The sequence below is a fragment of the Megalops cyprinoides genome, chromosome 12 (assembly GCF_013368585.1).
Source record: "Megalops cyprinoides isolate fMegCyp1 chromosome 12, fMegCyp1.pri, whole genome shotgun sequence".
In the NCBI taxonomy this organism is placed as follows: domain Eukaryota; kingdom Metazoa; phylum Chordata; class Actinopteri; order Elopiformes; family Megalopidae; genus Megalops; species Megalops cyprinoides.
Window position 1 is genome coordinate 3043265 of NC_050594.1, and position 20310 is coordinate 3063574.

Sequence of the window (20310 nt, forward strand, 5' to 3'; positions counted from 1 at the left end):
ATGTCTCCTAAAATAATCATGAGTTAAAAAATTAACATTTATTTCAGTACCATTCCTGTGTGTGTTTGTGTGTATATGGGTGAGTGCATGTGTGTACGCAAGTCCCAAATTCATTCCGACGAAAAAGGATCGTGGACTTTGGATATCTAATCACATTAAAAATACAGTAGAACTTCCTGTGTTACTTTTTTTGACCAATCACAAGCATCATACGCATGCGCCTAAGTAAGGTAGGCATGCCTGTACCTGGGAGGAGTGCCCCTGTTAACCCTCGTTCCTGATGTAATGAGCAGTGTCTGTGCAGTGATGGATAGCATCACGGCAGCATCTCCCGGGAGGGGCCTGCGTTAACCCCCACATCAGCACGGCTGTGACCTTCAGAACTGTTCCACTGTAATGCGAACGCAGCTCCATTTAGGAAATTGAGTGAGGGGTCCCATCTGTGAGGCACAAACTGTGGGTGTGGCTAACGCTTCCTGTGACAGGGTCTCTGTGTTCTTATACCCCAGAAACAGCGGATGGAAATCTGGCAACACCCTCAAAAAGTCCATATAGCTGAGAAATATTTGTCTTTTGTCTCATCTTTTGCCATGAATAAAAAAAATACCATTACTTAGAAAAGCAATCACATCATACACACCTCTATGGCAGCGTGCCTCTTTTAAAAATGAAGATGCCATTCATCACGGTCCACATGCTAAAAATAAGAAATGCAAATTAAGCGGAATGCTTTGAAGTGAGCTGGGGTTTGACAGTGTTCCTTCCTGCCCCCATACCGCTCAGCGAATCCAGGGTTCACATCACAGGCAGGCACATGGTGCCAAATAATGCTACGGTCCTAAAAGCTTGCTGTAAATAGCTGTTTATCACAGATGGTTGCAGTATCAATTCCCAAACAGGGCAGCTTTGAAGAAGGGTATGTGATCTGAACCCCCCCAGTGAAACCCTCCAGCTTATAGATGAAGATCTGCTTGATTGAAAATTGGATACACATGCAATGCAATACTGACAGAGGACAGAGCCCTCAGCTGAATGGGGCTGATTGTAACACCAGCACAAGGTCTCTACAACAAGAGCAAGTGAACCTGACATGCAGACACAGGTGGACTAGCGCAGCATTCTGTGAGATTATTACCATGTTGCCAAAACAGCAGAGTTAATCTAGTGCACGTTTTGAGCGTTGGGCAGGGCTGAACTGGTCCCATAGGATACCTGTTCTTTTAATCTCCACTCTTGGCCGATCTGGAAAGAAAAAAAAAAAAATCGCACCTCAATAATTCCTCCTGTTCTCCGCCTCATCAGCACATGAAAAGAAACTGCGGAGCCCCACCTGGAAGCGCCACGCTGCATTGTGCCCCTATTGTGTCAGCATGGCATTGTGTAGCTGCCAAGGCAGAGAATCAGGGAACAGGAACACCAGCAGGAAAGGGATTTGGGGCTTACACTGTAGTCATGTGTGTACCCTAATTACCTCCCAGGCCTGCTCCCACACAGATGGATCAGGGAGAATGAAATGATTACTCTTGGAACGACAAGTCGAGGAAGCTGTGCTCACAGCATGCGTGTGTTGGGAATCATGGTCAATCACACAGCCGGCGTGAGCAACCTGAAACGGCCTTCCTCTGATATGTGCTCAGATTTGGAGAGCGAAAAGAGGGGTTGGATTTTACTCAAAAGTCCACAACAATGCGGGGAACCCTTAAAGAGAAGGCTGCAGTGGAGATAAACAAAACAGAGCTGACCTCTATCGTGTGCGTGTGCGTGCGTGTGTTTGTGTGTGTGTGTGTGTGTGTGTGTGTGTGTGTGTGCATGTGCATTCGTGTGTGTGTGTGTGTGTGTGTGTGTGTGTGTGTGTGTGTGTGCGTGTTTGTGTGTGTGTGTGTGTGTGTGTGCATGTGTATGCGTGTTTGTGTGTGTGCGTTTGTGAAATTTCAAATGATAAATAACTTATGTTTACTGTTTTACTCTAAGGTATCCTAAAATAATCATGAGTTCTGGGTGTGTTGTGTCTTTATGAGTCAGTGCATGTGTGTATGCATATGTGCGCACATGTATATATGCATATGTAAATGTAAGTATGCTGAATTGATTATTCAGCTTTAGTCTGTGTTAAAATAGTAGACTCTGACTGAGTACACAGCTTAATTAGAAGTGAAACACAAACATGTTTACAGTAGGAGGCAAGATGCATAGACAGAAGCAAATTACTTGTACCCTGGGCTACAATTAAATTCCACCCTGCCTAGCAGTAGAAAAGTGAAATGGCTTTTTTAATCATTTGACAAAACCATCAGTAAACAGAGGCAACAAGCTTTCGCCCTCTAAGTGCTAATGAGTGGTGATTCACCTACAGGGAATTCTCAGAGAGCAAATGGAGCTATTGTCCACACTGAACAAAAATACAGTGTACTTTATGGTTAACTTTGAAAAAAGGGATTAAGCACTACTTTATACACTACTTTATACTTTATACTTTATATGTTGCTTTTGTTCAATTCGGCAACTGCTGAACATGCCAAATACAGTCAGAAGTTAAAAGGAGACGTTAATAATTAAAAGGCACCTCGACATACTTCATCAGCCTTTTGGAGTAGAGAGCTGCTATCACAGTATTTTGTAATCTGTCACTTGGATGCTAATTTCTGTCCACTAATTAAACAAAATCTTCATGCATATAAGGACAGGAAATGCTGCCAAGATGAGTGGACCTTAAATTGTCATTTATGGACTTTGATATATTTATTAAAATAAATACAATAGTATTTATAGTAGTTGTACGTGTCACAATGTGTTGATAGTAAGTTGATGATATACTGCTTGTTGATCGGTTGTTAAGTGCTAACCATTTAATCAAATCTCTTATTTAACTTTTATAAATTGTTTTATAGATTTTAAAATTAATATAGTGCAAAAGGACTTCCACTTTATATATATATATATATATATATATATATATATATATATATATATATATATATATTGGTTTAGTCGGCACAATAACTTTAACAAAGGTCATTAGTGCAAAATGTCACTTTTGTAAATTGCAAGACAGCGTTGGAAGAATCCTTTTCAAGTAACACTTGCACTGCACTGTGTAGATTGTCAGAAAGCCACTGTAGAAAAATACAATGATTATTACAATACACACATGAAAGACAACAGAGGCAGCCTTCGGCACACAGACTCCGTCTGCATTCACAGGTTATCCAAGAACACCACAAATACGAGTGCTACCTTCCCTTTCACTCACTAAATACTGCTGAAGGCCAGGAGAAGGCTGGAGAAGCCGGATCACAGAACACAGATTAAAAAACACACAAGAATACAGACTGAATGCTTGCACGCTTTCTGCCAAACGAGCATCTTCTCTCCTCATCTCTGAGACACACAAACGGCCCCCCGCTGCTCCGCTGACGAGTGAGCCCATCTCAGACACTCCTTATTTTATTACCCGTCCCAGAGGAGAGGGAGGTGTGAGGAAAAAGTAATGATTCCTATTCAAACACTCCCTCTGAAAACAAGCACCGTTCCCACCTGCTATAACAGCATCCACAGAAAAGCATGGCCTGCAAATCTGTGACAGAAATCACACACAAAATGGCAGTTTCATCTACATATCCAGAGTCGCATACAATTGCGTTTGTATATCTAATATAAATCTATATTACACACCTACAGTATATGTTTATATTTCTTTATGCATACAAATATAAACATGATATAATCATGTCATGGGGATTGGGCCACACATGCTTCACTTATAACATGATCTCATTAACTACATTTGTTTTCAGCAAAAAAAACCTTGATATGTCTACAGCCTGTATATATTTCATATTTAGTTCACACACTTTGACACAAATCACTTTCATATTCTCACCTTCTCAAGCTTTGCAAAGATGCCCACCATGTGCGAGAGATGGAGCTGAACGACTCCTGATACTGTAGACAGTAAAAGTCCACCTTTATGACCATGCTTTATGACTGTTTTAAACATAGGGGTTCCCAGGGCTTGTGTCTAAAGTGGCCAAGTCTGTTTTATGCCAGTTCAACAGGTTTCTCCCTCTATACCTATTACTTTGTTCCAGGGGAACATCAAATGGACTTAGCATATAAATGCACATAAAATGTATCAGTTAAAACAAAGAAGAGTCTACTGCTACTGAAATATAACTGCAAAATAATGAATGTAAATAAAGACATGTACAAGATACATGTAAATAAAGATAGAAAAGCCATCAATAGTGATTCTGTAGATCATCACCCTGTAAGTAAACTCCCGTAAGGTTAACAGTAAAGGCCAACATCACCAGCTCAGGACTGCAGTGATTTTCATCCACTGAACAGGGGTGAGATGGATGTCAGTTATTCAGATCACACACTGAATATGTACTTTACTTCTGTGACTATTTATACCGGCCCTTGTACATGGGCATGATACCTAAATAAAAATCAATCAATTTCTCTCTCACTCTTTCTTTCTCTCTCTCTCTGTCTCTCTCTCTTAGTCTCTCTCTATCTCTCTCTCTGTCTCTCTCTATGCACACCACATATGGTATTGATATTTGCAGATACCGGACAAAAGAATCTTATACACATCATTATTTGAACATAGATGTTCAAGAGGCAACATTGTTCCAAACAGACCTGGTATCCTTACAACATTTCTCTGAAATTCCTGCATCTGTTCTTCCCAGAGTGAAAGCTACAGCTCACTGCCTCAGAGTAAAATTTATTAAAATGTAGTATGTAATCCTCAATCTGAAGCCCACACATTTTGACCATTAGTTATGTTAATAATACGTCAGTCTCAGGAGGCTTTCTCCTATCTCTGACAAGCATGACATATAACAGTCCACAATAAATAAACAATGACTCCATATCAATCCAGACTGATCCCAGGTCATTCCACATTCATCCAAAGCATAAAGAAAAGTGCTCCCAGCAGCTAATCTCCCTTTGTCAGTCAGCAATTGTAGGCCATTTCCAATCTTGGCTACTGTTTGGTCCAAATCAATGTGCCAGAGCAGGTGTTTGTGTCTTTGATTATATTATTTCAGAGAATAATGGCGATCGTTTGGGATGGGTAAACAAGCCCTGGAAAGATATTCATTTTCGACGGAGAAGGACCCTGCGCAGGAGTGAAAAAAACGCCAGGGAAGCCTATCACTCCAAATCACCCTGAGCGTGTTCCAGAAAACGGCCAGCGATTAAAGACAGGGGGAGCCGAGGGGAGAGGAAGGCCCCTGCAGTCCCCGTAATGGCACGGCTTCACACTCAGCAAGACTCTCTACCCTGAAAATACACTCAGATGATGAATAAGCTTTGTGCAACAATAGGTGTGTCTGGATTACTAACAAAGGGTAGCACATCAAAAATACATGTACTGCAATCTAATGCTGCTTTTCCTGAAACCTGAAATAGGGGCACCTAATAGCTCCAGCCAAACGTTTAAAGGCTTACTTTATGTGAACACAACCGGGGAGCGCAATTGGCCCCTGCCTTACACCCCTGCTGCAAGCAAAAGAAAGACTTTTTACCACTAGTGATGAACGTTGCCTAAGGATTTTTTTTAACTCTAGCCCAATCTTTGAAATTATTATCCGACCCAAAAGTACATGAAGCAAAAAAGTCACCCCACTGTACCTTTTAAGATTATTACAGGAGCTTTGCCCAAGTCCTGTCTGATCAATATTAATCACTAATGGAAGGACTTTTTCTGGCCATGCAGACTAAGTTTTAGATAATAGCCTTAAAGTCCACATTCAGGGGTCTGGTGAGTGAAACAACATGCTCATAACTCATCACTCTTCTACTTTTTAAACTTTTTTTTTAAGTTTATGAGAGACATAGCCAATCCAGACGAATAATTGTAATACAGATTTCTGCATACAGGTGTTTTTTTTTTATATGGTTTCTCCCTGAGAAAGGGTAAGTGTTGCCCGAACATCGCGTGTCTGCATCGGAATTGCGTGTGAATTTGACGCACCTCTTTGCCAGAGAGATAATAGGCCGAAAGCAGTCCACCCACGAAGCGGATGTTTACTTCAAAGACGGAGACCTCGGCGTTCTGAGGAGAGAGAGAGAAGGACATGTGATTAGCTCAATCAAAGAGGACACACACAGGCAGACCTCACTTAATGCCTCTCAAAGCAAAGAGCACAAAGACAGGAGCAGGGCCAGCTGCAGCGTACACACCTGCAAAATCACACACACCTGAACGCCTGCCCCGGGCACTTCTCCTGGGGCTTCAAAGCTAAGACATCCTATCGCTTTTAACAAGTGCAATCACGCACCGCAGACCTTCATCACATCGAATACAGTTTGCCTTCTATTGGTAAAAATGAGTTTTTGATAACTGCTTCTTAATTCAATTCAAAATTGTTTTACTCATGTATGGCTTAGATTTTCTGCATCATTTTAACACCTTAAAATGAGCAAATTAGTCATACTGTTTCTTAGCTGCAAAACAGTCAATCTCTTCCCTTTTTACCTTGCAATTTTAGTCACTACATCTTGAGCCAAACTCAAATGTGCTGGATTTGATAGAGACTGTATGCTCTCCAGAATTTCATTTTAATATGCATGATTTGCATAAAGAAGCAAAAAATACACAATAACATTGATTTTTATTTTATTACCTACCTGAGAAAACAAAACGTGTATATGGAGAAAAGTGATTAAGATACAGTTTTTAACTGCGGTGTGAAAACCCTTACTGTGTTTGAAAGGTTTACACACTGTTGTAAAATTCAAACTGGATTTTTTAAGTCACAGATGTGTTCTTTGAACTATTATGCAAGATTTAGCACTCAGAAAGCCTCCGTCATCATCACCAAATTTTGTTCAGGGACACATAAGCCATTTTAAATTAAAATGACACTTAAACTGAGCTACATTCAGTTTAGAATATCTGATGATCTCTGCTCATTATCTTCCCAGACAATGAGCAAAACAGTATTTGTCTTTACATTATTATCTATATTATATTAAAAATGTATGAGATTAATTTTCTGTAGCATTTTGTCATTAGAATATAATTAGCAAATCCTTAAATGGCTCTATTTTCTCTGACAGATTCTAGCTTCATGATTTTGAAGTGAAAATAGGAACCAAGCAAGATTTTCAGTGGTTAGTGTCCCAAAAATAAAACTGAGGCTGTCTAACACACAGACAACAGTTACTTAAGAAGCATTTATTACCAAGCAAATGCATACGACAATATGTATAATATAAAATATGACATGCATGTAACATAATGATATAGCTAACCAGCTGTTATAACTGTATGTCAATTGAAACAAGTTCTAATGTAATAAAAAGCCCTACTTGTGGAAACTGTACCAGCCCTATACTGACCATTCAGTACAATTCAGTACCATTCAGCATGGACCAGCCAGCCTCTTTCAGCACCATGGACAGTGCTCCTACCCTGCACTAGCGGTGGCCACGTTAAATAATCTGACACTGAAATATTCCATTGCTCCAAAGATTGAGAATTTCAATGATCAATCTCTGCTTTTTCACTTCTGAGCAACTGTGTGGTTAAGTTAAGGTTTTTATATGTAAATAAAGACTCGCTGCTGATCTGTGTTCAATCACACTACCAGGCAGGAAAATTAATAACATGAATGAATGATTCCGTGCAATTTTTTTTCACTCTGGGTCATAATTATTGATGAATATTATAAATCTTTTAAAACCTGATTCAAGTAATTGATCAGAGGTCTAAGTGGTTAAATTTTCTGAATAACCAAATATTCGGTCTCATGTCCAGTTGCCTCTGAACCCCGCCGCAGGCATTTGGTACAGCAGCCTGTTAGAGGCATATGCAGGCACGCTCTGGAGAGAAGAAACTGTGGGAGAATGTGCAGGCACGCTCTGGAGAGAAGAGGCCGCGGGTGAAGGCGTCTGCGGACTCCTCCCTCCGTAATATTCCCTCTCTCCCTGCGTTTCTGCCCGTACCTCCAGAGACAGAGGAGCTTCTGCTCTCAGCTCTCGGGCCCTCGGCGTACACACCGCTCCACGGCTGAAGCATCTGAAACTCCCCCTCCAGCCGTGTCTGCTTGTTTTTATTTCACTTCAGCTCTGCTGCTGTAATGTTATTATTGCACCTCGTTTCCGCCTCAGCGCCTGGCATGGAGAATGTGGGCAGCGGAGGAACAACAGCCCCCTGGGCAGAGGCGTTACCTGATTACTGCACACACGGCCCTGCGCTGTGCCACAGGTATCCATCCTGCAGAGTGACACACCTTTCGCATCAAAGCGTGAAGGTGAGCTCAGTAACCTGCTCCTGCAGGTCAGCAACACCTCCATAAACAAAATGGTTTTTGTTTTGCATCATGAAATTAGCCTGTTGCTTATTTTTCCTGATTATGGAAGCAGATGTCTACAATAACGCACCTGTACAAAGACACAAGAATCAACACAGTTCCCCCTGTGATCTGATGCCTGGGAATAAACAGGGAGACTAGGAGAGCAGTCAGAATCCCGTTCCAGCCACAGGCACATGAGGGAACACACCCTCAATGTCAACAAATACCCTCCAGCACACAGCATCTCAGGAAATGGCTTTGGAAAAGTTCGGTTATCCCTCCCCCTGAAATGTGAAACTCCTGAAGGCAGCTGTTGTGCATTTACTGATCAGAATGTCTAAACTTCCAGAACACTTGCATGCCTCCTCTTGTTCCGCTCTGGAGGGAACGATGGAGAAAACCAGGAGCTCTTACCACGTTGAAGTCTAGATGAGTCTGGACCCACTCTGCAGCGGCCTCAAACTCCTCATACATCTCCATGATGTACAAAGTGTCCAGAGAGTCAACGATAGTCGCTCCCTGAAGACTTCCTGCAGGAAGGAAACCGTTACAGTATTACAGGGCTGACAACAAGATGTTCATTAATAGAGTCATAATATCTCAGTATCAAAAAGCAATAACCAACGGTATTTCATTAAAATAAATGGTAATTATGCCTGCAAAATCAAACATATACTTCAATTGTCCATGATGTGGTAGTGACAGAAGTGGTATTTAGGTGTTTTATAATGCCTTATCTATGTTTTAGTAGTAGTAAATCTTTTTGGCAATTAAAAGTTAAGCTTAAGCATCTAAGTAAGTCCATATCATGGTGAAATAGCTATAATTTGTTCAATAGTGTGATGACTTGTTACATTTTCATGAGAACAGCTATGCTTTCTCCAGAGGATTGAGATGTAATTAATGAATGCTGTAGTGACAGTCCTTGAAGTGAGGCTGAAACATTAACACATGAGTGACTGGCTAAGTTCAGCAAATCTCTGAAGTCATCATTAAGTGCAAGTGACGGGAAGAGCAAGATGTTTTAAAATCCCTTATTCAACATTAGAGACAATCTGCAATGCTGCTGGACTGAATTCCATCCAATATCCTACAAAAATATCAGTCACACATTCAAATGACTTACACATTTTGCCTTATTCAAACTTATATTACATTTTGTTTCTATTTCAGTCACTACCTTCCTGATTTTGCTCAGGGCATGAACCCTCTAGTGGCCTTAAGTAGACCAATGGAGATGGAAAAGGCCAAAGTATATTTTCAATGCCAAAGTGGCAACTATGGGCTCTCTGAGGGAGAGTTGCACACGCTCACAGCCTGGGGTTTGCCTGGAGTCTGTGTACATATAAATTAGCCTGACTCAACTTGCAGAAAAAAAAACAAGCCAAAAATGACACCGTCATCAATGACTGCTACATCTTTACGAATAAACAAAGTCAACGAGCAGATGTTGCGGCATAATTTATGCATATTTTCGACTCCCATTAGCCAACCCCTCCAACTAATTAGTAAAATATGACAACCCCTATTTTCTAATTAAGGGCTACTGGCTGAGTTAGTTTGGGATATGCAGATTACTCATCGTGCACCTGTTAAGCACAGCATATTTCATGACTCTTATTACATTATTTACTTGCTGAGCTTTTCTCACCCACGGGGAATTAAAACTTCCCAGCACACACAGGCTCTGGCTTTCCTGAATAGTTTAAGTATGCACACCGGATTCTTAACTTGTCAAAAAAAGTTATGCCATCTAAATAACTGCTATATTAGCTATATAAGTACAGGAGTAATTTCATAAATTTACTTTACTTTACTTTTTAAAGCTATCAAATGAAGGACACACATAATCACACAAAAAGATTGCTGAATCACTGAATTTTTTCAACAATGAGTCTGTCCTGTGCATGGCACACTGGTGGGAGTGCTCACTAATAGCACTCCTACCTTCCAAGTTGCACACTGTCATACATTTTGGTGTTCAAACAGGTTATCACAAAGCCTTTCATTTCTGGTTGTTTTCAACCCTTCATTAATGCATGAGGAGCTGATGGCCAATTTTACAATTTCAGGAATAAAAATACAAATGACATTTTTACTGAATCCTTCAAACTGGAACACTTTTGAAATCATCATCCAGTAACCCGACACACAGTGAACGTCGTGCACTCAACAAAATGAACCCACTCGACGCACCATTAGGACTGCAAAGCCCTCCCTCGTGGCAACACAACCAGGGACAGCGATTGCACTTTTTGCAGTGCAACCAACGGCATACGATTGAGGTCTGTCGTTCTCATTCACCAGGTGTCAATTTGCAAAGCGCTACTTTGCAAAGCAATGCTTAAATCAAAGTAAATCCTAAGCTTAACTTTGCCCAGCAGTGGAAGCGGTGCAGATGACGCAGATGCTCACCGAACAGGTTGCTGGAGTGGCCTTGCTTGGAGACGGGCCGGAGCTCGTTGCACCCCCAGGCGTAGCGCTTGTAATTCTCCCACGCGAACTGCATCATCTGCAAAGGCACACAGGTAAATGGGAAAACGGGTCCTGGGGCCTGCGGCCAGAAACTCGACGCGGCGCAAACCATGACAAAATGACAGCTCCAGGGACACACTGTGTGCGGACACTGGAGCATAAACGCCGTGAGTAACGGCCGACCCCACCGCAGCTGGGGTCACGCACGAGGCCCGAGACGTTACGCTGTTTTTAGAGCAGGTTGCACATGCGCCTTTGCAAGGGCTCTGTACCTCTGACTGTGAGGTGAAAATGAGTGTTTCAGAGGGAGCAGCAGACAGATTTCTGCTGGGGGACGCAGGCTGTTGGTACGGGTATGAGGTCCTGAGAGCTCCAATGAGGCCCACTTCAATATTCAGTCTGTCCTACTGACAAACACAACGGTGATCATTCAGCAGTGGGGAAACCCAGCAAGCACGTAAAATTCTCACAACGCTCACGTAACACTGTAGTAATGTTATCACAATGCTTCTGTACCTCGCCATAGGTATGACACACCTACCAAGCCATGTTGGCTGTGAGGTTTCTTGCATGCTCGAACACAGTGAGCTGAACAGATGGGGGCGCTATGGCAGTGGAATTAGCGTGATCTTCAACTCCCACAGGTCCCCCCTCCCAGGAGGACTTCAACGCTGTGGCCTTGTTCACAAATGCAAATCCACGTTCATCTTTGGATTCTGAAATTAATACCGAGGTGTGAAATCTCACTTCATACCCTTCATGAGCTCAGAACAAATCCGTGCGAGGTCTGTGAACAAGTACGGCTCCTCAGGCTCCAGGAGTCTAATTACTGTTAAATATAACATGAAAACTATGATTAATTTCACACATGCATTTGCGGAGGACAACTTCCTGCAAGCACCTTGAGCTCAGTATCTGAATGGATCGCCTCATTTTGAATCAAAGTTGCCTTCCGTCATTTCATCCGTACCAAAAAGTGGTTTGATGTTCCCATACATGTAGGCCAAAGGATTCAAAGGAAGGAAGAGCAATCGCCACTCTATTCTAATGCAAGGTGTGAAAACTCCCGGTGCGGCCATTACAGACAGCCACCGCCAGGCACAGCGCAGCACACTCTGCCAAGAGCGTAATTATTTTTTTCTAATTACAACACATTTTTTCCTAATTAGAAGGGATATTACATGACAAGAAGATGTAGTGAGGGGGGGAAAAGGAGGAAAAGCCAGATTCAACACTCGTTAAACAATCCATTTATCATTCTGTTCCGTTACACAATGGCGGAGTTATCATGCATTTCTCAGACGGTTAACCATGACGGCGTGCGCACACGTGGAGAGTTAACGAGCGCAAATCACCGCTTTGAACCAATTATGCCTCCACATATTCTGCGCCAACAGGATTTCCACAGGCCTGAAATCAGCGCAGAAAAACAACTGTTTCCATTGAATTGACACTTTAGACAGCAAGGCAATTTTATCTCAAGAAAAACACAGACAGCAGTGTTCAGATCCTGACATGACAGCAACACAGAGCTGAAATCATAGTTTAATAAGTACTGTTGCAGCCTGCTGTTCCCTATCAGTACAGCACAGGATAAAACATGACTACACTGGCTACGTATAATCGGTAGAGAACCGTGTTCTCTGTTGTCTGGCATCTACAGAAAATGTACAAATTGAGTTTTGCGCTATGAAAATTGCTTTCCTGTTTGTTCACATAAGGAATATCTAAGACTTGATGACTTAAAAAATGATCTGTCTGATATTTCATGATTGTTTAAATTTTCAGGCCAACTTGACCTTTCTTTTATGTTTTAATTCATTTTTATTAAAATGATGAAGAACAGAAAACTGTTACTTACAATACTGATTTATCTGCACTCTGTTCATCTGACCAAATACTTAGCCGAGTCACTCACAGGTCCAGCTGCATGCAAGTTAACCCAACACTAACAGGCAGGATTGCTTGACTTGCATGGGCTACAGTAAGTGACAGGATTATCCTCTTTGCACTAATGTTCTGTTCACACCACTTATTCAGCTAGTCACTGTGGGGCCGTTTCATACCCACACTCATAAGACCTGCACAATAACAGAAGTATAACAAGCAATCAATTTTTTCCAAGCAATAACCCAGACAATCAGACACCAAAGATATGCTGAACAACACCTCTTATGCATTAATATATGTGGTAAAGGGTAGAAAAGCATGCTAATGTGTAACATCAGGGAGTGAGGAAAAGCACTGGATCCTCAGTATCTAACAGGCATTGTAGCTGCACATTCTAACACTGTCTCCAGCAGGGAGCATCTCCAGCATCTACAACCACTTAATCAGCACAATGCACACAATCTCTTTGCTACTTGGCGTGAGACGCTCATTTTTCAGATACTAATGCTCTCCATTGACAAATCTCACATGCACAAACACTGACACACAAACACACACAAACATAGACACACTCATATACATGCACAGAGACACAGACACACACACACACACACACTCACATGCAGACAGATATATTACATACACAGCCTAAGAACTGACTTGACAGACAAGTGAATGACTTCAGTGAATGACTTTGTGGGATTGCACTGACAGTGAAAACCGGACATCCTGCTGTTGCACTGTGTACACACTGTGTACATACAAAAAAATGTGTTAATATGAACATAAAAATGACTGGAAATATAAACAACAAACATAAAAAATGATTGGAAATATGAAGCATTGCCTCAATCAATATGTCTATGTTTTTCTTTGCTACTTGGATAACCTTCTCCCCCCTCAGATCAACACTAACGAACTGCTAAAGATAAACCTCAGTTTGCAGGAAGGACAGAGAGAAAATAATGACGTCCTTGTAGAATACACGGATTGAGAGAAAAAATTCACATCCCTTCTTTAGCCCTGCGGAACGTGCTCACTCATCCGGTCTGAGAACGCGGACATGCTGGACAGTACTGTGATGTCACAATGTGCTCTGCACTGCCACCCCAAACGCGGGTGAGAGCACATGCAATTAATCCACAGAGGCAAAGCGCCGCAGTCAAACTAACAATGCTCTGCAGCACGCCTCCCTTCCCTGCCTAGAGGACGGGGAGCCCGTGTTTTAGGTGAGCTGCAGAGCAGCAGAATTGAATCAAACGCTGTTCCGCTACAGGGTTTCCACGATTTTCACATTCGCTTGTCTGAAACAAGGCACTTTTTCTTGTACGGGTCGATAACTACACTAGCGTGTATCCAGTCCCTCCACTCTAAGAGCTTGAAATCCAAAGTCAGTTTGGAAATCAAATAATGTGTTAGGCGTGAAAGCATGATTCAGTTGTTCCTACACATTTGCCTTTACACATTTAACACGTTACTATACTGTTTAGTTATTTAGACAATGCTTTTGTTACACACCAAGGTCATAGAGTTGAGCATGTCAATTCCTCTCTCTAAATACCTCAGTCAGAATTGGAGATGAATCCAAAAGCAAGAGAATTTTTTTTTTTTTAAAAAACAAATGAGAGGAGAACATAACAGTACAGGATCTTTCTTCTGGTCATAAAAAAAAAAAAAACGATTTCAAAAAAACAACAACAAAAAAGGATGTGAGAAAAGAAAAGGTCAAAATATTCATAACTTTCCAAGATACAGTTTGTCTTGCAGCAGCTATTTCCTGTGCTCCCAATTGGAAAGGGACATGGACACACTCTTTTAAGTTTATGTTAATATGACCGATACGCAGTAATAATAATATTCTCACAGGGGCAAAGCAATCAATCTGCGCATGAAATACGTGGGAAATCGAAAGCTGCCGACACAGAGAATCTGTGAGGCTTTGAATTTTTACAACTGAAGAGGAAAGTAAATTTGTGTAGAAAGGCTAGGCTTCACTCCTCTGGGTTTCTGTGATTTATTGTGAGTGAGAGTGTTTTAATTAAGGATCACTATGCTCTTATGTTTGGAATCTCATTCACTCTGACACACAGCAGCTGTGTTCTGGTATTTGTCATATTAACTAGATAGTATTTAACATGCCATTAACTATCCTTCACAGGTATCAGGGAGAAGGATGGGAACCTCTGCCACTGTAACAGTGTAGCATAGTGGTAAGGAGCAAGGCTGATAAATGAAAGGTTACTGGTTCAATTCCCCGCAGGGTACTGCCGTTGTACCCTTGGGCTAGGTACTTAACCCACAACTGCCTCGGTACATACCCAGCTGCATAAATAGATAACATGTAAAAAACTGTACCCAATGTAAGTCGCTCTGGATAAGAGCCTGTGCTAAATGACAGTAAAGAAATATAATGATGCCGATGAGAAGAGCCATTGGCACATTGGTTAATTGAGCCTTGTGCTGAAAGCCATTGCAATACTGACAAGCAGAGCCTCCTGGGCCCGTATTAGCAGCCATCCGAACGCATACACCGCGGCTCCAGCTAATGAGGGGAGCAGGTATCCGTGGGAAAGCCTTTCTGAAACGACCTTTATGCATTATCATCAGCTTGCTCCGCAGACAAACTGAACAGCTGCTCCCTTATTCTGAATGACACTCACATCAACTGCGCTCTGCTGGTAACGTGGAAGGGGAAAACAAATGACGGGGATCGGCAAAATTAATTAATCCAACTGGCAGGGCCTAATTTGGTTATGATGTCCTCGGGCCTGCACGTGAGGCTGAGAAAATCTTCAATTAGGAGGCCTTCACTTGAGCAGCTTCGTGAGCATTAGAGCTGCTCATTAAACCTGAGAAACTTCTCTATAGATCCACTGTCTCTCTGCACCTCTTGCAGTTTAAAAAGCACTGAAGTACTGGTCAGTCTCTTATAACCTGCAGTGGGTTACCAAGCAGGGGCCTTCAATGGACAACTAAGTAAGATGTTCACAGATTTGACGATTTGAGCTAATTTAAATCACAGTGCCACGATTTTCAGTATCACCTAAGCCTTTTAATTCTGGACAAAACCTTTTCATGTACTTTCATTTTACAGTCTTAAAACTCCTTTTCATTAGAGATGAATGCACCAGAACCTTTTATCACCAATAATTAAAGATGGGTAATGTATGCATTCATAACTTTATTCAAAGAAACGGTTTTGGTTTTCCTGAGGGTCAAAGGAAAATGATATTAAAGAGAGACAGAGATGAATATTCTAGATTGGAGTGCAGTTAGAAAAATTTAATTTGTCACATGCAGACTCATGCTTTCCTCACTAAACTGTCACTAATCATTGTTTTCAAAAAAAAATGATGGGATATGGCTTACATATGAAACATGAAATAATGAAATAATTCAATGAAAGGACTCTGCTTTAGAATACGAAATCATGTAATAATTTCTTTCCACAATTTTTGATGTGGCTTCAAATTAGAAGTTTGTGCAGTGACTGAAAATGTAACACATATTTTTAAACTCCCACTTAATGTGCAAACGAAGAGCTGGGGGGTTTCCAAAGTGACATGAGTCACGGTGCTGTAATTAGCAGAGAGCTCTCCCATGGTCTTGCTTCCAAACTGCTTGAAACATATTCCAAGACTTTCTTCTGATGGCGCAAAGTAAAACTGCTTTGCCATACCACCAGAGAGTTCATTTAATTATAATCGTATTCCAAGCTGGCTCATTTACACGTTCACTGGTAAGAACTACCAAACCAAAACAGCTTTTACTTTGATGTGTTTGGTGATTTGCAAAAAAAGTCATCTGACACAAAGCCAGTGGTGGTAAGATAGCAATTAGCATCCTACCACGCTGCAGATAATTTCGTCACCAGCCATTTGCCAGACTCAGAGATCCTGACTCCATGTGAAGGCTCTGCAGTTCAGATATTTATAAATTTATTTAATCTTTCCTAGAAGGATTGCAGTGCAGTCCATGACATATGCAAAAAAAATGGCCCTTCCATATTCTAGAATGATCTGCTTTAAAAATCTCTTTAAGGCCATTTGATCAGAGACAGTTTATTACTAAGACCCCCCCCCCCCCCCCCCCCCGCCCCATCAATGGCTATATGTACTTAGCAAACAAACATCTTTACCTGCATTTATGCTGGACCACTGCCCCATCAAAGCCTGATTTGAATACCAATTTTATAAGCATGCACAAAAGCTAGGACATGGGAACAGGTCTGAAAATATTATGATCTTTACACAACACGCTGCAAAACACCGGCAGAAAACACGATGTGTGAGGATGCAGAGAGCTCACCCTGGTCAGCTGTAGTCTGCATCCACAACAGAAGCCCAGTTAACTGTGTAATGCTGAAAGTAAGTGAGTATGGAACCAGCACTCCTGAGGGAGAGCGCAGAGTCATGATGTTGTCAGACCAGGGCCCCCATCCCGTCTGCTAACAGCTTCTCTGAATCACACTTTCAGAAATTAACAACCCAGGACAGCATGGAAGGATCTTCTTTGGAAAAACCATCAGAGCCTGGAGCTGTGATTCAGCCTCTTCTTTTGAATGTAGAACTATAGCTCACATGTACCCCGCTCATTTGATCATGAACAGGGAGCTATAGGTCATAATGTTATCAATTAAATTCAAAACCTTTTCTGGTGGCTTGTTTTTTTGAGTTGGGGTAAGCTTGCAGAAACCTGAAAAATACAGGGTGTTCAGATAAATGCTCCACAGCAAGGTTAAATCAGTGTCCTGACAAGGCTCCCCATCATGCTTGGCTTTGCTGACTGGCAAAGTGCTGTGCCTGACCTAACTTCAGACAATACATATTCCCCAGTGCGTATATCTGAAAGATTGCACATGTGCGGCATACAAAAAAAAAAAGGAAGAAAAAAAAAGACTTAAGTAATAATTCACAACCTGCAAAGACATCTGGATCTGCTTAAAGAAATGTGCAAGATCATTTACTAATAATCTTCTTCTCCAAAGCAACCCCTTGGGCATGCTTATGTTAAAGTACACCAATGGTCTTCTCCTGAATGCTTGATTTCTACATCACAAGGCACTTGAAATTTCATGAGTATGAGACATGAAAATCAGCAAAATGTCCACTTTGTGCTGCAGATCCTTTCTAAAGTAGAGCATGGAAAAGAACCACTATCTCCATGGATTTCTTAATGAGAATACAAGATTTTCACACTGCATTTCTCATTAATACAAAAAAGCACGCTGTTAAGAAAGAATAAAAAAAAATGAAACATTTGTTTAAAATCGTTGCTCAAATTTAAGAACACGTTTTATCGCTGCTATAGTGATTCTGGGCCTTGGTATTGTCGTCTTTCTGGTCTAACCTGCTACAGACGTGTGACGGCACGTAAAAGGGGCTGCTTGCTGGATACAGATGCTCAGTCAGGGTAAAGTATACTTTCTTATACTAGTTTAACTGTCCTCTTTCACAAATATTGCAGAATCTGCTCAGAGAATGAGAACGGCCATAAACCTTGGAGCATGTGCGTAATCACAACATCATCATGAAAAGTATTTGCGTACAAGTGATACGTCACACGGTGTCCGTTTGTACAGTTTGGGATTTACGAGAGTAATTCAGATTTTGCTGACCTCCCTTCCCCACCTACGAACTTGCAACCATCCATCTGGGTAGCAAGCAGCTGAAAAACCAGAACGCCTCATTAATGATGTCCGTGCCAGAAAAAAATCGTCCTTTTATCATTTCACTATAAGGGAATCAGGCTTCGGGACTCTTACTAATTGACTTGAGATTGTTGCTGTATACTGCCAAACATGCTTACACGTGACCGTACCTATTAGGTATCCATTGTCTTTGGTTTCAATAATTTGCAACGTGTTAAATAAAGTACGTTTCATCGGAGTCCACACAATGGTTCTACACACACTTTGCTCAGTATACATTTGAGCCTCAAACGAGATACCTGGCCGTTGCAGGAAACCGACTCCACAAACGCATCCAGCTGTAACTGCGACTCACCGCCTGCGAACATGACACCTGGACACGCAAATCAACTGCACTGCGATACCACAACATGTATTTTGTTAAGTGGGACAGAGAGCAGAGAAGAGCCAATTCCTACGTTTGAGATGCAACTGATGCATGACATCAAGCGTGCGTTTGGACTTTGCAACCATCACAAAAGTGCAGCATCCCTTATGCCACTCACCTCTTTAATTTTCGCTCGTTTCTCTGCAGCATCTGTGTCTGACGGTTCGCGTCCGGTTGCTCCAGGTGGCCGAAGGTATTCGACAACAGGCAGGTTGTTAACTGTTCCCCTTTTTCGAAAACCCGCACCGGCTACTTTCTCTTTCTCGCTCGTTATGTCTCGACGTATTTCATCGGGTTGTTTCTGGAGCCTGTCTATGGCTTCTCTCAGTACTTTTTCATGGTCTTCTCTAATCTTGAATAACTTCCTTTCGTCGATACCCATCCTGTTAATGCTGGAAACGCTATCCGTACCTGTTCGACTGTCCGTTTCCACCGAGGACGAATGTGAGAGAACTCCGCTGAGCAGCTTTGAAGAATCCGGCAAGAAAAAGATTGCCCCGAAGCACAAGGTGATGAAAGCACTGAACGCCAGAAGTAAAACAAATTTCTCTGTCAGTCTAAAGGAGTTAGGACTTGCAGACTTCCTCGGAATAGCGGTCATAGGCAGCAGAGTTACGACTCGCATTTTCCTTATTCGTAAAAACACATGAATACAAAACGAATCGGATTCAGAAAATGACAGATTCAGAATTCGGTTGATGTAGTAGACTGGCCATTTACGAAGCATCCTCTGCTACTCAGCCACCATTTTAATAGACTTGTCACGCTATCCATAAGCGCCTGGTAAAAAGTGCCCCGCTGGAAGCGCGGCTGACAGCGCTCCGACAGCTGGCCCGGCGCGGAAGGTGTGGCAGGACTGTGTGATTGACAGCCACGCTTGCTTTGCCGCTTCGGTCGTCATGAGCAAAACGTCTGTTTGTCACGTACAATAGCGAAAAATCGTAAAATAAACGCTGATTTTGTAGTGGTAAAACTAAAGGGTTTAAAATATCAGTTTAGCTGGGGTAACAGTCCTAACAGTGAATGTTGATCTTAGTAACGATAAAAGCCTATTCTTTATATGTATTAAAACACATGACCACAAAATACGCCCTGGACTATAAAATACACAAATCAAAATTTTACAATCTTTTGCATATCTTTTCTGCATGTTTATTTCTTTTACCACCTCAAACCGTTTGATTGGGTGTTTCAAGTTCAGCCAATATAATATGCACGGATATGTTTTGCATTTAACGTATTAGTATCACAGTAGTTGTGTATTTCAAAATTCATTGAATATAAGTAATCCAACATCCTATTATATGACACATCTTTCCATGAAACTTCACTGTCCTCAGAGCGTACTAACTTTGAATCTCAGGGACCTCTATTGCATCTGTGGCCGTGGGGATGCGCAAATTTTCCTCCAGGCGTGGTGAGGTGTTTAAGCCACTTTGGTCAACTGCCGCTGCTGCAGAACCATGTCCCCGGGAGGACCCCAGGCATTCTTTCAGCATCGTAATATTGCTTGCAGATTGTCCATCATCATCATCATCATCATCGTCATCATC

At 41.7% G+C, this 20310-nt stretch overlaps 1 protein-coding gene across 1 annotated transcript in view; it reads right to left on the minus strand.

Annotated features, from left to right (window-relative positions):
- The window catches only part of LOC118787259 (mannosyl-oligosaccharide 1,2-alpha-mannosidase IA-like), a 32452-nt gene extending 13070 nt beyond the window's left edge, over positions 1-19382 (minus strand). Inside the window, exons 1-4 of the mRNA XM_036542759.1 lie at positions 18876-19382; positions 10731-10827; positions 8730-8845; positions 5990-6070 (exon numbers count right to left, since the gene is read on the minus strand). Of these exons, the coding sequence (XP_036398652.1) occupies positions 5990-6070; positions 8730-8845; positions 10731-10827; positions 18876-19382 (801 nt within the window). The remainder of the gene's footprint in view (positions 1-5989; positions 6071-8729; positions 8846-10730; positions 10828-18875) is intronic.
- Between the last annotated feature and the right edge of the window lie 928 nt (positions 19383-20310).